The 17,089-nt window shown below is 48.7% G+C and overlaps 2 protein-coding genes across 2 annotated transcripts; one reads left to right on the top strand and one right to left on the bottom strand.

Annotated features, from left to right (window-relative positions):
• The first annotated feature begins 243 nt into the window (after window positions 1–243).
• Window positions 244–5,221, top strand: LOC109784859 (uncharacterized). Its single transcript, XM_020343469.3, has 7 exons — window positions 244–524; window positions 2,949–3,186; window positions 3,507–3,657; window positions 3,769–3,887; window positions 4,269–4,331; window positions 4,453–4,521; window positions 4,645–5,221. The coding sequence occupies exons 2-7, from the start codon at window positions 2,992–2,994 to the stop codon at window positions 4,723–4,725; spliced, it is 678 nt and encodes a 225-aa protein (XP_020199058.1). The 5' UTR covers window positions 244–524; window positions 2,949–2,991; the 3' UTR covers window positions 4,726–5,221.
• A 3,023-nt stretch (window positions 5,222–8,244) lies between these two features.
• LOC109784858 (probable NAD(P)H-dependent oxidoreductase 1) lies at window positions 8,245–9,657 on the bottom strand. The gene is made up of 2 exons (XM_020343468.4): window positions 8,858–9,657; window positions 8,245–8,673 (listed from the first exon to the last, which is right to left on the bottom strand). Exons 1-2 carry the CDS (start codon window positions 9,581–9,583, stop codon window positions 8,446–8,448), a joined length of 954 nt encoding a protein of 317 aa, XP_020199057.3. The 5' UTR covers window positions 9,584–9,657; the 3' UTR covers window positions 8,245–8,445.
• Window positions 9,658–17,089: the final 7,432 nt, after the last annotated feature.

The raw sequence follows: 17,089 nt of genomic DNA, 5'->3' as shown, positions 1-17,089 counted from the left end.
CATGGTAGTGAGTGAGCGGTATCCTAGGCTCTCATCGGGTCGGGTAGAGGTAGAGGTAGCAGTTTGTTTCTTTCTTTCTTTTTGTCCAGCGTGAATCAGCACGTCATCGATCACATCGAGGCAAAGCCGAGCCGAGCCGAGCCGATTCGCTAGAGAGGATAAGCCGATGACGCCAGCCAGCCAGCGTTGAAGCCGGCTGAAAGTGAGTGTATGTATGCGGGCTGTGCAGTGCAGTTGGAAAGCATTCACTCTCCCCTCTCCTCCTACGCTCTGCTCTCCTCTGCAAAAATTGGATCTTCACTTCATCACATCCCCTGCCTTTGCCCCGCCCCGCCCTGCATTCCCTCCCTCCCTTTAGATCGATCCATCCGATTCGATCCGCGCAACCAAGCAAGCCAGCAATTGCAATTGGAGAATTGCTCTCCGATCCACCCAATTGCAATTGCAATTGCAATTGCAATCCATCCTGGATCGCCGGCCGGCCGGCCGGCCATTGCTCACCTGGATCCGCCCCAGCACAGCAGGTGAGACCTCCCCTTGATCCGCCAGCATTCTTTTCTTTGCCTCTTTCTTTGGATGGATCTTTCTTTTTTTCTCTGGACTGGATGTGGGATATTTCTTTTTGGATCGATCGAGAATTGTGGTTTCTTTTGCTCCTTTGGGTGGGGTTTAGCAAATGCTCAATTCGCATTAATCAAGAAAAGAAAAAGATTTTGTTCAATTTAGATCCATCTTGATGGATTCCACCTAGCCTAGCCTAGCTAGCTAGCTATATGGATCAGCAAGCAATTCCCTCGCAGTCTTTCTTTCTTTCTTTCCCTCCTGGATCGCCCAGCATTCAATTCAATTTAATTCATTCCCTCCTGGATCAGATCAGATCAAATCCGCTCCTTTCTTTTCTTTTACACATATACACTCCATGCCACTAGAGCAGAGTACTAGTGTAATTGATTGATTAATTAATTAATTCAATCCTACTATCCTATCCTATCCTGGATTTCGCTCGCTCACACCAACTTTATAGTATTATTATTAGCAGCATGTCTCTCACTGTCTATCTTGAAGTTGTGCATGTTTGCAATCTACACTAGAATTCGATTTGCACCACACAACTTCACTTCACCAATTGATGCCCTCCATCTTTTACACTGTATACTACTAGTACAATGCTAATAATTTCCATCCCAAATTCTCTACTTTAATTCAAAAAAGAAGAAAAAGCGAGTCAATTCTCGATCTTAAACCTATCCGATCTGGAAAATTCATTCATTTCATTCTGATCCGCTGCCAGATCAATCAATCTTCTTCTTGTTGAGAGTTCAAGCTCCTAGATCGACGACAGGCTAGATAGATAGATAGATAGATCCTCAATGCGGGCATCTCCATCTCCACTGGGAAGGGAATTGCATTAGGCGCTGCCTGCCAAATTCATTTCATTTCATTTCATACTGTAAGCAGCAGCAGATTCCAATTTCGATGCAATACTTGTACTAGTAGTACAAGATGCAACTGTAGCCTCACTATGCATGCAGTGTGTGTGCCATCACTCGCTTTAATTGCGAATTTACTCTGCAAAATTAATTAAATTTAATCCCCTCCCCTCCCCTCCCAAATTGCAGAAAACTAGTACTAGTACTAATTACTACCTCCAATCCAATCCAATCCATTCTCTGTAAGTAAATTCGTGCAGGTAATCTTGGTTAGATTCAGGATCCATAATTTCCAGGTAATGTTAGTCCGGGCAATTCAATTCGATCCGATCGGGATTTACTGCTTCCTTCCTTCCTTCACATGCTCATGCTCATGGTTGCTACTGTACAGTACTACCCCAGCAAGCAGCTAGTGTAGTGTAGTGTAGTACTCCCTCCGGTCCTTTTTACTCCGAGTATAAGAATTGTCTGAATTCAAGCTTTATAAAGTTTGACCATATTTATATGAAAAAATATTAATATCTACAATACTAAATTTAAACAATATGAAAACTAAAGTCATGACGCATCTAATGTTGTTGATTTTCACATTCTGAATGTTGGTATTTTTCTCTATAAATTCGGTCAAAGTTTACGAGGTTTGACTTCAGACAAACCTTATATGCGAACTAAAAAGGACCCGAGGGAGTACTAGTATACACACAGCAGCTTGGTAGACAGACACATCGCTTTCAGGATTGCTACCCCAGCAAGCAAGCAAGCAACAGGCAGGCAGGCAGGCAATTCATACTGTATGATGCAGCTGGCTGCCTGGCTGGTGGGTCCTGGCAGCGAGTTAGTACGTAGCGCCTTTGCCGGTTCATCACCATCAGGGTCAGTGGATGGTTGCTGTCAATCCGTTTGCAAATCTCCTCTCCTCTCCTCACAGATTTACATGGATGCCCAGATCCGGATCAAATTTGCTTGCATGGACGCGTCACATCGTCTCCATCGCTTTTTTCCGACCCGAACCGCGTCGAATTTCTCGGCCCAACCCAACTGATTGTGAATTGTCTAGTGCTATTAGGACTAAAATGGTACTCCCTCCGTTCCAAATTACTTGTCGCACGTATGGATGTATCTGGATATGTTTTAGTTCTAGATACATCCATTTCAGCGACGAGTAATTTAGAACGGAGGGAGTAGTAGATAGTATTTGGATTGTGCGTCGAATTCCTCTTTCTCATGATCTGTCCATGAATGATTTACCCTACCCAGTGCTGCTGCGTTATAAAGTGATCCCTTCTTGCCGCCAGTAACTCTTCATGTAACTGCATCAACTGTTCAGTGTTCCCTACTCCTCTGAATATCACTTGTTTCACTCTTGCACTCTGCTATAATCAATCAATCAATCTTGATATTCATGCACTCTGCTCTAAATCTTGAGCTGATTTTGGGCTCATGCTGCTGCTTACTGTATTCCTTATGTTGGGCTCATGGGCTGTGTGTGCATTGATTGACTGAATTTGGTTCTTTCAGTTTCACCAGGGGCAGGGAGACGACATCACGCCGGTGAAGCAGTATGATGATGGGGACCGATGTGTGTTCTTCGCGGATGCTGTCGCTGCCCCGTTACGAGAGCGGCGACGAGGAGCTCACCGTGCTGCCCAGGCACACCAAGGTCGTCGTCACCGGTAACAACCGAACAAAGTCCGTGCTCGTCGGCCTGCAGGGTGTCGTCAAGAAGGCTGTTGGCCTTGGAGGCTGGCACTGGCTGGTCAGTCTTGCTTCCTTCCTTTTTTTTTTGAAAGGAGGCATCCCACTGAAACTCTGCTTAGCTAGTGGCTGCCTCTTTATATTGATAGATATTGATTGACAATTGCAATGGAGTGAAAGGAATCATGTGTCCCTTTTGACTCCACTTTTCTTTTCACAAAGTAGCTACCTAGCTAGTCAAGCAAGCAATTTCAAAGTTGAAGATGCATATAATAATAAAGCTATAATAAAAGCATTATAAGTAGAAACCAACATCCATCCAAATATGGTATCCCTGAGATTCTAATCTCTGAGATATTATTATCCTATTGGAAAAAGCAGGTTCTCAAGAATGGTGTGGAGGTGAAGTTGCAGAGGAATGCCCTGAGTGTCTTGGAAGCTCCGACTGGCAACGAGGACGACGACGAGATCGATGGCGGCAACAACTCCTTCTGCGGCAGCTTCGACATGGGAGACAAAGACATGAACTACTGTAAGACCTTTTCATGATTTGCATTCACAATGTTTGTAGCCAGAATGCATTATATAAACTGTCTATCAGTGAAAAAACTGAATGTTTTCTTCTTGTGTGTTTTGCTCACAGCAAGCATCGAGTACCAGAAGCCAACAAAGCCGAGGGTCCGGCACACAAGGCCATGGTCTTCCTGCACGACGACGTCCAGCAGCCGGGCCAACCTTCAGTCGACCTCGAAGCTGCGAGCGGTAATCACTGTCACTATCCTGGCAACTAATCAGGACATTTCAAGTAATTTGCGTCTGAGAGATGAGATTGGGCCATACATAATAAATAGTATGATGAAAGGCGTGTGATCATCCTGCTGCTGGCTGGGATCACATGGCAATGGGCCATGGTTAGTTAGGTTAGGTAGGAGTGTGGTCAAGTCGTTCTCATTGTCATTGCTTTGCTAAACTCGTGACTAATTTGTTGACTAGGCAAAAAGATAGATAATTTGATTCTTGGTGTATTTGGTATCTTGTCTGTCTGTCTGTCTGTCTGTTTGTTTGTCTCGTGGGAACCTAATAATCTTGAGTGTAGGGTGAGAGTTGCGCTGATTGGTGTTGGAATATTTGTTGTTGTTGCAGAGAGTGAACCTGACAAAGCTTGGAACGCCCACATTATGGAGATACTGGAAGCACTTCAACCTTGTAAGCACCATGCTGTGTTGTAATCCTTGATGAGCAAACAATAGAATAGAATAGAATCCATGCTAAGCTTTTTATTCATTTCTGATATGATATTTACTGGATGGTGAAAAAATGTGTGCAGGTGAGCATGAACCCAACTCCATCAGAGGAGCAGCTGTTCCATGGGGTCCAGCAGCATTTCCAGTCCCAGGTACAAACATACATACATGTTGTCTGAAACTTTGCATCAACTAGTAACTGAGAAGACTTGAGACGAGGAAGAAGAATCTAATCATGTGTGCCTTTGTTTCTTCCAAATGCTAAAAAAAAGCAGCAATTGGATGAGTTGCAGGTGATCCTGGGGTTCATCCAGACGGCAAAGAGGCTCAAGACCCTGTACAAGAACAGCTCCTAGCCCAGCCCTCCTTCCTCAGATGCATACATACATATGCTTCACCTTCACCTTCACCAGTGGTTTCTGTTGCTTGCTGTTAGTAGAGAAAGAGAGGTGTCAACTCAAGAAGAGAGAGAGAGAGAGAGAGAGAGAGAGAGAGAGAGAGAGAGAGAGAGAAGAGGTTAGATGATGATGCATCATGTGGTTAAGTAAGTAAGTAAGTTATTAATGTTAGTCTCCTCCTTGAGAAGCAAGCAAGTTGTGAACAGAGAGGGATTTGTACTGGCACATTTGATCAGTACAAATTCTTCAGTAGCTTCTTCTTCTTCTTCTTCTTACTCCTTGTAATGATGAGAGAGAGCGCGCAAAAATGATGGATGATGTAACCCCTTGCTGCTGCTGCTGCTGTTTGTTATAACTGACCACCAGAGCAGACCAAACCAATCTCAGTTATTTGGAGAGATACTAAATACTAGCAAGTATTATAATTAATTAATTAGTTAGTTAATGTGAAGAAGGTACTCTATGGATGGATGGATGAATGAATTATTTTCACATCCTCTTGTTTTTCTACTAGTAGTATTTCAAAATTGATTCATTCCTCTATCTAGAAGAAGATGTATTTCTTTCTTTGGTGTCCGGAAGGAGATCTGGATGTGTTACTACTTTTTTTTTCTAAAATCTAACTGGATCTACTATCTTTTTCTTTGGCCTCCCCTTCCCTACTACCCACAGTGGGAGTAACATAGATAGTAACATTACACATATCTAGATAAAATAGATGATGTGGCAAGCAATAAATGAAGAAAGAGAGGCATGTAGTAACATAGCTAGTTACTACTAATATGAGTAACATTACACATATCAAGGCAACATGAGTCTTTTTCAAAAGATGGGATGGTGTGCTGTCCTGGAATTCCGTGCCTCGGGCGCTGAATGAATGAGCCTGGTGTACCATGGACCACATGTCATGTACTACTACTACTTGTGCCTGCTCTCTGCATCTGCATGCGGGGCCAAGAGCAAGTGTAGTATGATGCCTCATCCGTCCATTGACCCACTGTGCTGTGCCTTTGCCTGTGCCTCTGCGAGTTGGTAGGATAGGAGCATCTCTGGTCCTCCCCTCCATTCTTGTTCAAGATCTGGCGATTCTGAAAAATGCAATAAGAACGATGACATGATGTATTAAGTCCACACATGATGTAGACCAACAGAGACACCATTGCATTCAAATCTGGCGATTCTGAGAAATGCCACAACAATTTTCAAACTTTGAAAAAAATGCCATTTTCAGTGGCATTTTTTAAAATCTGGGGTGGCGTTTTTCAAAGTTTGCAAAAATTACAGTGACATTTTTCAAAGTTTAGAAATTGTTGTGGCATTTTTATGAATAGCCATAATTGGAGTGGCATTTATCTAATTAACTCAGGAACAGAAGACATGGGTGATTGTGGCGCACGGTGGAGCAGGAGCACGGAGAGGAGAGGATGAGGAGGAGGTGCCGTGAGCATGCGTGCGCTTCACATGCTAGCCAGCCAGCCTCGGCCAGTGTGCGTGCGTGCGTGCAGCATAAACAAAACAAAAAAGAAAAAGCACACATGATGAAGAAGAAGAGTATGTATGGATCATGAGGTGGTCATCAAATCAAAGTGGGCAGAGCATGCTTTCTCCTCTTCTCTTTTCTAGCCTCAAATTTCTCTCGTTTTTACACTTGTACTACCACTACTAACCTCTGCACTAGTTGCTCAAATTTCATTAGTTTTACACGCTTCCAAGTCCATTTGGTTTTAAAAAGGAATGAATCATTCCATGTTTTTTCTAATGTACTCTTCTCTCCTTTTTTCACGCTATATCAAATGATTCCTAGCAAGAGGTTAGGGCATCTCCAATCCAAACTGAACAACCTCAAATCGCCCGCAATCAACAGGTCGGATTAAGCGGTCAGGACACACTTTAATTTGCCATCCAAAGCCACCCCGAATCTGTCCGCGGCCAGACACGTCTGGTTGTATCAAGTCTCACAAACCGGAAGCAAAGTAGGGGGTCTTCACGGGAGCCCGGATCAACCAACGTAGGACTCCGACGCCACAGGTCCACCCAGAACCACCCCCCCCCCCCCCCCCCCCCGCGTCTCCATTCGTTCCCTCTTTCTTTGCATCCGCTTCCTCCACCGCCTGCCCGCTTTGCCTACTCCGCCATTTCACACCTCTCGTCTGTCTGCCGCACGGGTACCATCAACCCCCGCGAATGCCATCCGTGGGGGTGATCACGCCCGGCAAGTGTTCGGTGAAATGCCATTGCTACAATTTTGACAATTTTTTCCTTCTTCTTTGAAGCACCGGATACAGACACTCCTCGTCCGACGAGGAGGATATATTATGCGGATGAAAAGCGGTGATGCAGGAGTCCTTGCAGATATGGAGCATGCAAAAGAGCATGTTCTCAATTTCAAGGGAAGGGTCATCGAGTGTTGAACCAGAACAGGACACGGAGGCATTTGATGTTGATGGATGACTACTTTTGCCCCGATGCCCTATTTGTGAACAACTTTCGCCGGCACTTTCGGATGGGCAAAAATGGTGACGGCCGATGCTGTGAGCCAAAGCGAAGGTGGAGATAGCGGCAGTGGTACGGCTCCTCATGTTGGACGTCCTGCATTCATCCATCCATCCCCGTGAATGACCTCCTCTTGAAGCAACACCAGAGAGCATGTTGTGTCCATGTCCGGTGGCTGTTGCATTTTTTGACAAAATTTTCCTTCTTCTTTGAAGCACCAGATACAGACACTCCTCATCCGACGAGGAGGATATATTATGCGGATGAAAGGCGATATGATGATGCAGGAGTCCTTGCAGACGCGGAGCATGCATAAGAGCATGTTCTCAATTTCAAGGGATCGAATCAAGTGTCATCGAGTGTTTGCAAAGAGTTCTCCAGAGGCGGGGATTTTCACCAACAGGCAGCGTGGAGGTGGGTGAGTCTGACTGCGCCTTGCATGCATGGAGGTGGCTGGTGAGAAGATACATGCTGTAGAAAGGAGTATGGGATTGGAGCTGACCGGCAGCGTGGTAGATGTACATCACCGTGGTTGGAGATCAATGTTCACCTCCCCGCCTCCAAAATGCTTGTAGGATTTACCTAGGCATGATTGATTATTAATTAATATTACTATGTGAACCAGACGGGAGGCATATACTATTTCATAGAAAATGCTACTCGCTCCGTTTCAAAATAAGTGTCCCTGCAAAGGGAGTACTACTCTTCTGTTTCGCACCTCACAAATTGAGGAGCTATACTACTGACTCTTAGAATAATTTAGAATGTTGAAATTCAGCAGAAACTCCATACAAGTTTTTCTTATGTGACAACGACGCTAACACACGAGTTTTTTTACTATTCGAGGATTAGATAAGGAAAAGATCAATCCTTGCCCTCTTAGTAGTTCATGTTTTGACTTTTGGCACCCCTGAGATTCCTGCCTAGCTCCGCCACTGCTACATACGGACATATGTGACATATTTTAGAACGTAGATTCACTCATTTTGCTCCGTATGTAGCCCGTATTGCTCATTAAAATTGTATTACAAAATTTGACTAGTAATCAGAAATAGATACACATATTATCATATCTCAACATCCCGCAGCTCCTCGAGTGATTTGTAAGGTCCACCGCCCCTGGCATGGACGAGCGAGGCAATACTTGTTGTTGATAGAACTTGTACTAGAAATATTTGGGTACATTCACATCTCGCCGTCCCACAGCTCCTCGAGTGATTTGTTAGGTCCGTCGGGCGACACAAAGTAGTCCCCCTGGCACGCCCTTTTCTGCGGTATCGTGGCGATCATGGCCTTGTCCTCATCGCTCAGCTCCCAATCAACAAAGATGTCCATGTTTTGCTTGAGCCTCTCCTTGTTGAAGCTCCTGGCCACAAAGCACACGCCCTGCTCGTACACCCACCTCAACGCCACCTGCACGTACACATCGTCATGGAAATCTTTCTGATGCATGCAGTTGCAGGATCAACTCAAACAGTCTCACAGCAAAAGCTAATTTCATCATAAACTAATTAGTCTGATACTATATGATATGAGAAATTTATATATCTATCTGCGAATTTCATTTAGCAAAAAAGAAAAGAAAAGAGATTACTACCTGGGCCACGGTCTTGGCTTTGGCGGCGGCGACGTGGTGCATGACGCCGCTGTGCATGACGGCGTCCGAGCCCCAGGAGGCGCCGTACGCGCCCAGCGGCGAGTAGGCGGAGACGACCACGCCGTGCCTCGCGCACACCTCCCGCACCTTCTCCTGCCTCCACCCCACGTTCAGCTCCACCTGGTTCACGGCCGGCGGCACCGCGGCCAGCGCCAGCAGCCGCTCCATCTTGGCGGCCGAGAAGTTGCTGACGCCGACGGAGCGCGCCAGGCCCAGGCGGCGGCACTCCTCCATGCCGCGCCACACGCCCTCCATGTCGAACTCCGCCAGCGTGGCCTTGTCCGCCGGGTTGTCGGCGGCGACGGGCCAGTGGACGAGGAAGAGGTCCAGGTAGTCGAGGCCGAGGCGGGCGAGGGACTCGCGGAGCGCCGGGACGACGCGGCCCGGGCGCGCGTTGGGGATCCCGAGCTTGGAGGTGACGAAGAGGTCCTCGCGCGAGGAGATCCCGCCGGCGCCTGAGCGGACGGCCTCGGCGACGGCTGCGCCCACGGCCGGCTCCGTGCCGTACATGGCGGCCGTGTCGAGGTGGCGGTAGCCGAGGCGGACGGCGTGCACGATGGTGTCCGGCAGGTCGGCGGGCACGCGCGAGGAGCCGGTGCCGAAGCCCAGCACCGGCATCTCGTGGCCCGTGTTCAGGGTCACGCACGGGATCGCCGTCGTCGCCATGGTTGTTGGGAGTTTGGATTTGGTTGAGGTTTGGGTTGGAGTTGGGGTTGGGCGTTTGACTTGACCGGCCGGCTGCATGAATGGTACCCCTTTAAATAGCGCTCGTGCGTACGATAGACTATGCGTGAATAAAAAAGTGGTGGTTGCCATGTCAAGCACGTCTGAGTCTGAGTTTGATCTTCTCTCTTGCTTGGGAGACAAGATGCTCTTGTTTCCGCTTTTCAAAGTCAAATTCTAAGGGATCCTATCACTTTCGATTCTCTACGAGTTTTTAAAATTCACAACTCCTTTGTTACGACTTGCGACTTTTATTTGACTTTTAAATATCTTTTCAGGCCTTTCAACCTCTCAAACTCCCTTTCTCATTTTTTATCCTCTCCCACTCTATGTCCGACACTGACATATGCCCCCCCCCCCCACTCTCTTTGTCACTGTCAGTTCTCCTCCAACTCCCCTTCGACACTGGCATATGTCCGAGCTCCTCCATGTTGTATGACAGCGTGCAACGCCGGCCCTCGGGCGACTACGCGACGGGGATCTGCGCCCCTTGCACGAGTGCGTGAGTGTGGCTCGGCACCCTCAACACCACGGAGGAGGAGGCACGTCCTTACGATAGTATGGCGCTCCGCTACTTCAGGAGCAAGGTGGTGCACAATTTTCCCGACTAGCTAGAAGATGAAGCATCACCGTTCGTTGAGTGACACCATGCGAGGAATAAAAAACCCTAACTTAAATGCACCTCCTACTTGGTGACCTGTGCACCAGATAAAGAGGAATCGAGCACCCCAGCTCCCCAAGCACGCGTTTTTGGGCCAGCCCATGTGCGGAATTTGAATGTTTTTCACAAATTCAAAATATGTTCATGATTTTTTATAAATTCAAAATGTGTTTACGAATTTTCACAATTGCTCCCAAATTTCAAAAGAAGTTCATCGATTCCAAAAAATGTCATAAATTTGAAATAATGTTTTTATTGGAAACAAAAATATTCATGAAATTTCAAAAATTATTCCCCAAATTCAAAAAATGTTTGTCAATTCAAAAAAACTATTCGCCAACCGCGCCTGGATCAGTGACATTTACGGTGGCCTGGGCCGATGGCCATGGTGAAATTACGTCGACATCTGGTGTCACCTCCAGCGCATCAACCTCACTCAAATTCCAGACAAATCACTTGGCATTGGATTGGCCAACAAAAGTTTGAGCAACTCCAACGCACAAACACATTTCGTCCGCCCCTGTCCGTTTGGATCCATGTTGACAGAAATCTTTGCCCAACGCACAAACCCATTTGCACTTTCTGTTCGTTCCGTATCCATTCGGATCCAATTCCAGTGCAAATTTGGGACGGATTTGAGTCGGAGGCAGGCACAAAGCAAAAGTTTTTTGTGTCCTCTTTGTCCGTTGCATGCACCATGTGAACCATCTGCCATCCACCCACCATCCCATCCCATCTTCTCCTTTTCCACTCTCTTCTCCCACCCTCACGCACGGGATCGCCGTCGCCGTCGCCACGGCGGCGTGCTTGAGGTCCATGGTTGGAGCTTGATCTAGCTTGTTAGGAGTTGGATTTGGTTGAGGTTGGGCGTTTGGGTTGTGCGTGATCTTGTTAGGAGTTGAATGGTCTGGTCTCCCTTTCCTTAAATAAATAGCACTCCGACCTGCCTGCGTGTGTAGTAAGATATGTGTGAATTAAGTGGTGGTTGCCATTTTCTCGAAAAAAAGGTGGTGGTTGCCATGACACTGACAGGGGGCCACGTTCGACTTCTTTCTATTTCTCTTTGCTTTGCTTTGCTTGGGAGAGAAGATGCTCCTTCTTTTCTTTTGAAAGTCAAAGTCTAAGGGAGGGATCCTATCACTTTCGATTCTATACGAGTTTTTAAAATTGACAACTCCTTGTTACGACTTGCGACTTTTATTTGACCTTTTTTTAATTAAATAGGAGTATCTTTTCTGGCCTTCCAATATCTCTCCAACTCCCTTTCTCATTTTCGATCCTCTCCCACCCCTCCAATCCTCTCATCGTCACAGTCGGTTCTCCTCCAACTCCCCTTGTTCACCTTGCCTCCTCTACCCTACCACCTACCTCGGCACATTAGGACGCATTGCTGCCAACAGTCGACTCCAGTCACTGTGATCCAAGGATAGGGGAGAGGAGATCCAAGGCCAGTCTAGTTGTGGTTATGTAACACCCTGAGGATCATGCTACAGTAACTCTCTGTGATTAAGCTAATCATGTTGCTAAACAGGGCATGATCACATTTGGAATCACACTTCTTTTCAAACTCCTAATTCAAACTTCAATTAAAATTAAAGTGGAAAATAAAAGTTTTCAAAAATTTGAACAAAAATGTTCGGTGGGTGCCAAATAATACACTGGTAATTATGGTGGAGAAAACACATTTTTATAAAATACTTAAATATTTTTAAATGAAATAAAACAGAAAAGAAAATACACAAATAAAAAGAAAAGGCAAAAGAACCAGAACATACAAAGAAAAAGAGAAGGCCTTTCCCCCCACGGGACCCCCCCTGGCCCAACTGGGCCGACCCCCGGCCCAGCCCACCTTCCCCCCTCGCCCCCTTCCCTGTTCCCCCGACCGGGGTCGGAACAGGGGCCGTCCCCGCCGCACCACCTCGCCGGCGACGGGGAGGATAAGGGCGCCAGCGCCCCCCGCCTCCTCGGGCCCCTCTCCCACTCGCCCCCGCTCTCACTCTCGGCCTCTGCGCCTCCCCCGTCAGATCCACCTCCCTCTCCCCTTCGATCCCCACTGCCAGAGCGTGCTCGCCGCCGTTCTCCGTCGTCCCCGCGGCCACCGTCATCGCCCTGCACCCCCGACATGCCGTAGGCGTCCGTCATCGTCCGCCACTTCGACCGGTGCCCGCCGTTGGAGCCGGGATGCACCACAGCGCCGGATCCAGCTCGTCCCCTTCTGCCTCGGCCGCCGGTGACCGCCGTCGTCTCCGGCCACCTCTGCGCTCCTAAGCTGTCGCAGGCTTTTCGTAGCCGCTCGGTGAGCTCCACCCCTTCCTCTCCCCGTCCTAGCTCCGTTTACGCGCCGCAGCAAGCTGTGCGCGACGCGACGCCATTGCCGCGCCCGGGCTCCGCTGTCGAGCTCGTAGCCATCACGGTAGGGCTCGTCCCGGTCCGTCGAGCTCACCAACACGTTCGTGGCTTCGAGTAGTCGCCGTAGGAGTAGCGCGCCGCCCGTTTTAGCCTCCTTTTCATCGCGCGCGAGTTCGCCGTGCTTCGGGTCTCCGCCGTCCCTGTCGCCGGCGGCGGCTCCGACCATCGCAGCTTGCGTGGCCACCCGCGTTGGATGCGGCGTTGCTCACTCGTTCGAACGCAGCAACGCACGGGCCAAAAGGCCCCCTGTACGTGGATTCCGGCGAGGTCCCGAGCGCCTCCGCCGTATTTTCGGTCGCCGGTGTTCAGCCGCCGGCCACCACCGACGTGGCACACCTGGGGCCACCCCCGGGTCACTGCCAGCGGGCCCCGTGGACTGGGTCCACCCAGTCAACGTGCTGACTGGGCAGGCCCAGCCGCTGACATGCGGGCCCCGCCGCAAAAATAAAAAAAAAAGAAAAAAAAGAAAAATGTTTTATATATAAAAATAATTAATTAATCTAATCACTCACTAACAGGTGGGTCCAGTAGTTAATTAACTGAAAATTAATTAGCTTAATCTTCTGTTAACCCACTGTCTATGACAGGTGGGTCCCCCGTGTCAGTTTTGACCAGTCAACCCGGACTGTTGACCGCTGACGTCGCTCATACGTCATGCTGACGTCATACCCCTTTTTCTGTTAATTAAATAATTCCAGAAATTCAAATAAACTTTGAAAATTCATATCTTTTAAACCGTAACTCGGATGAAAATGTTTTCTATATGAAAGTTGCTCAGAACGACGAGACGAATCCAAATACGCAGTCCGTTCGTCCACCACACCTCCCTAACCTATCGAACTAGCAACTTTCCCCCTCCGGTCCGTCTGTCCGAAAACGTGAAACATCGGGAATACCTCCCGGATGTCCCCCCCTTCACCGGTACCACCTACTGTCGCGTTAGGACACACCTAGCACCACTCATTGTCATGTCACGCATCGTCATGCTTATGTTTGCATTGTATTTACTGTTTCTTCCCCCTCCTCTCTCCGGTAGACTACGAGACCGACACTGCTGCTGCCCAGTTCGACTACGGAGTCGACGACCCCTCCTACTTGCCAGAGCAACCAGGCAAGCCCCCCCTTGATCACCAGATATCGCCTATTCTTCTCTATACTGCTTGCATTAGAGTAGTGTAGCATGTTACTGCTTTTCGATATCCTATCCTGATGCATAGCCTATCCTTGCTACTACTGTTGTTACCTTTACCTGCAATCCTACATGCTTAGTATAGGATGCTAGTTTTCCATCAGTGGCCCTACATTCTTGTCCGTCTGCTGTGCTATACTATCGGGCCGTGATCACCTGGGCGGTGATCACGGGTATATACTTATATACTATATACATGACACATGTGATGACTAAAGTCGGGTCGGCTCGTAGGAGTACCCGCAAGTGGATCTTTGTGGCGGAGCGACAGGGCAGGTTGAGACCGCCTAGGTGAGAGGTGGGCCTGGCCCTGGTCGGCGTTCGCGGATACTTAACACGCTTAACGAGATCTTGGTATTTGATCTGAGTCTGGCCATTTGGTCTATACGCACTAGCCATCTATACGGGAGTAGTTATGGGTATCCCGGCGTCGTGGTATCAGCCGAAGCCTTCTTGACGTCAGCGACTGAGTGGCGCGCGCCGGATTGGACTGGAACGCCACTAGGCTAGGTCTGCTTCCGGCCGCGTACGCAACGTGCAGGTGTGCATAGGGCGATGGGCCCAGACCCCTGCGCGCATAGGGTTAGACCGGCGTGCTGACCTCTCTGTTGTGCTTAGGTGGGGCTGCGACGTGTTGATCTTACGAGGCCGGGCATGACCCAGAAAAGTGTGTCCGGCCAAATGGGATCGAGCATGTTGGGTTATGTGGTGCACCCCTGCAGTTCGAATAGCCGTGTCCCTCGGTAAAAGGACGACCCGGAGTTGTACCTTGACCTTATGACAACTAGAACCGGATACTGAATAAAATACACCCTTCCAAGTGCCAGATACAACCCGGTGATCGCTCTCTAACAGGGCGACGAGGAGGGGATCGCCGGGTAGGATTATGCTATGCGATGCTACTTGGAGGACTTCAATCTACTCTCTTCTACCTGCTGCAAGATGGAGATGACCAGAAGCGTAGTCTTCGACAGGACTAGCTATCCCCCTTTTATTCTGGCATTCTGCAGTTCAGTCCACTGATATGCCCCTTTACACATATACCCATGCATATGTAGTGTAGCTCCTTGCTTGCGAGTACTTTGGATGAGTACTCACGGTTGCTTCTCTCCCTCTTTTCCCCCTTTTCTTTTCTATCTGGTTGTCACAACCAGATGTTGGAGTCCAGGAGCCAGACGCCACCGTCGACGACGACACCTACGACACTGGAGGTGCCTACTACTACGTACAGGCCGCTGACGATGACCAGGAGTAGTTAGGAGGATCCCAGGCAGGAGGCTTGCGCCTCGTTCGATCTGTATCCCTGTTTGTGCTAGCCTTCTTAAGGCAAACTTGTTTAACTTATGTCTGTACTCAGATATTGTTGCTTCCGATGACTTGTCTGTGATCGAGCACTTGTATTCGAGCCCTCGAGGCCCCTGGCTTGTATTATGATGCTTGTATGACTTATTTATGTTTTAGAGTTGTGTTGTGATTGATACCTTCCCGTGAGTCCCTGATCTTGGTCGTACACATTTGCGTGCATGATTAGTGTACGGTCAAATCGGGGGCGTCACAAGTTGGTATCAGAGCCGACTGCCGGTAGGAATCCCCCTTTCCACACTCCTTGGCCGAAGTCGAGTCTAGACATTACGAAAACTTTTACTAACATGGCTGTGTGTCTTACGGGCCCACGTCGCCATTGGGTGGTACTAGGATCTTTTACTCCTCGACCTTTACTCTGGGACTCTGAACTCTCTTCTACTCGGGTTAAACGAATTTACTAACTCTAACACTAGGATCCCGTGACCGTGTTCACCCCAAAGTTGGATAAGCCATAGTTGTTTCTTAGAATAGTATTTTGAACAATTCACACACTGTCATTTGACTCCTTTGAAACGTCTTTGCTTTCAGATGGAACCCACGAGGCAGGTCGTTCGCCACACGATGGCCATTGGTGCCTCGGGATCACCTGCGGTGCTAGCTGAGATGATGACCTATCTGGGTTATCGCTGGCACCCTGAGTACACCGTCTACGAGGAGTACCAGGACTTTAACCAGGAGCAGTACCGTGCCATCGTCCACCTCTACTCTCGGGAGTACGACTCCACTACTGTGCTGCACACCGCACATGGTATTGGTGTGACCATCGATATGGCTGTCCACGATGCTGCCTATGCTGCTCTGACACGTCTTCGTGGAGAGTATCAGGAGTTGGACACCTCCCCTTTCAGGCACATTGCTATCGCATCTGATGTTGGTGCGGAGGGATACTATACTGCTGCCTACTCTACTGTCACCCGAGAGCCCTTCTACCACCAGCACTTGGTTCTGCATGCTGATGGGCTGGATCGAGCTAACCGAGCTCTTCGCCACGAGTTGTACACCACCCGTCAGCACCTTTACCGTGCTCTGACGCTGCTGCACCCCTTTGTCCGATCTGGACAGGTACCGCGTTCTGCGATCTACCCAGCCAGAACCGTGATGCCCCACGGTGTCGGTTGGCCAGAGGTGGGAGGCTACTCTCCCGCACTTGGCCCTCTTCTGCCACCTGAGCGTCGGGCTCTACACCTGAGTATCCGCGGCCCCCAGTCTGCTGACGTGGAGGGCTATCCGTTGCCTCACTACCAGCTGTCGGGCTACGATTACCTCCACAGTACCTCTTGGGACTGATGTAGGCTTGCTTGTAGTGTTAGAGGCATTCGCCGCGAGCCTGTGTGCCGCCTATGATGTTTTAGTCTATGTACTGAACTCTGTGTACTGAACTCTATGCATGACCCCTTTTGTAAGCTATGCCGACTACTATGTAGTAGCTATCGTGCTCCTTTCATTATGCATGTTTCATCATGAATGATTCTTGTCATTGCAAATTTTCTCAATGCTGAACTACCCCTGTTATATATTAGCAGGATGGTTAGACCAGGTGGTCGTGGTCGTGGTGGCGATGCCCCACCACCACCTGAGTACATGGCTGGTATGATCCAACAGTTTGAACTGAACCGCCAGTTCATGGAAAATATGATGGCTCAGTTTCCTCGCCCCAATATGAACCAGCAGCCAGCCCAAGTGACTCTTCAAGATTTCATACGCCTCAACCCAACCATCTACCGCAGCTCAACTCAGCCTCTGGATGCTGATGACTGGCTCCGTGACATCACCTATGAGATGGAGTCTGCTGATGTAGCCCCTGCCAGCTATGTCACCTTTGCTT

Source organism: Aegilops tauschii, chromosome 2 (genome assembly GCF_002575655.3).
Source record: "Aegilops tauschii subsp. strangulata cultivar AL8/78 chromosome 2, Aet v6.0, whole genome shotgun sequence".
NCBI classification, from domain to species: Eukaryota; Viridiplantae; Streptophyta; class Magnoliopsida; order Poales; family Poaceae; genus Aegilops; species Aegilops tauschii.
This window is presented reverse-complemented; position numbering and strand designations above follow the sequence as displayed.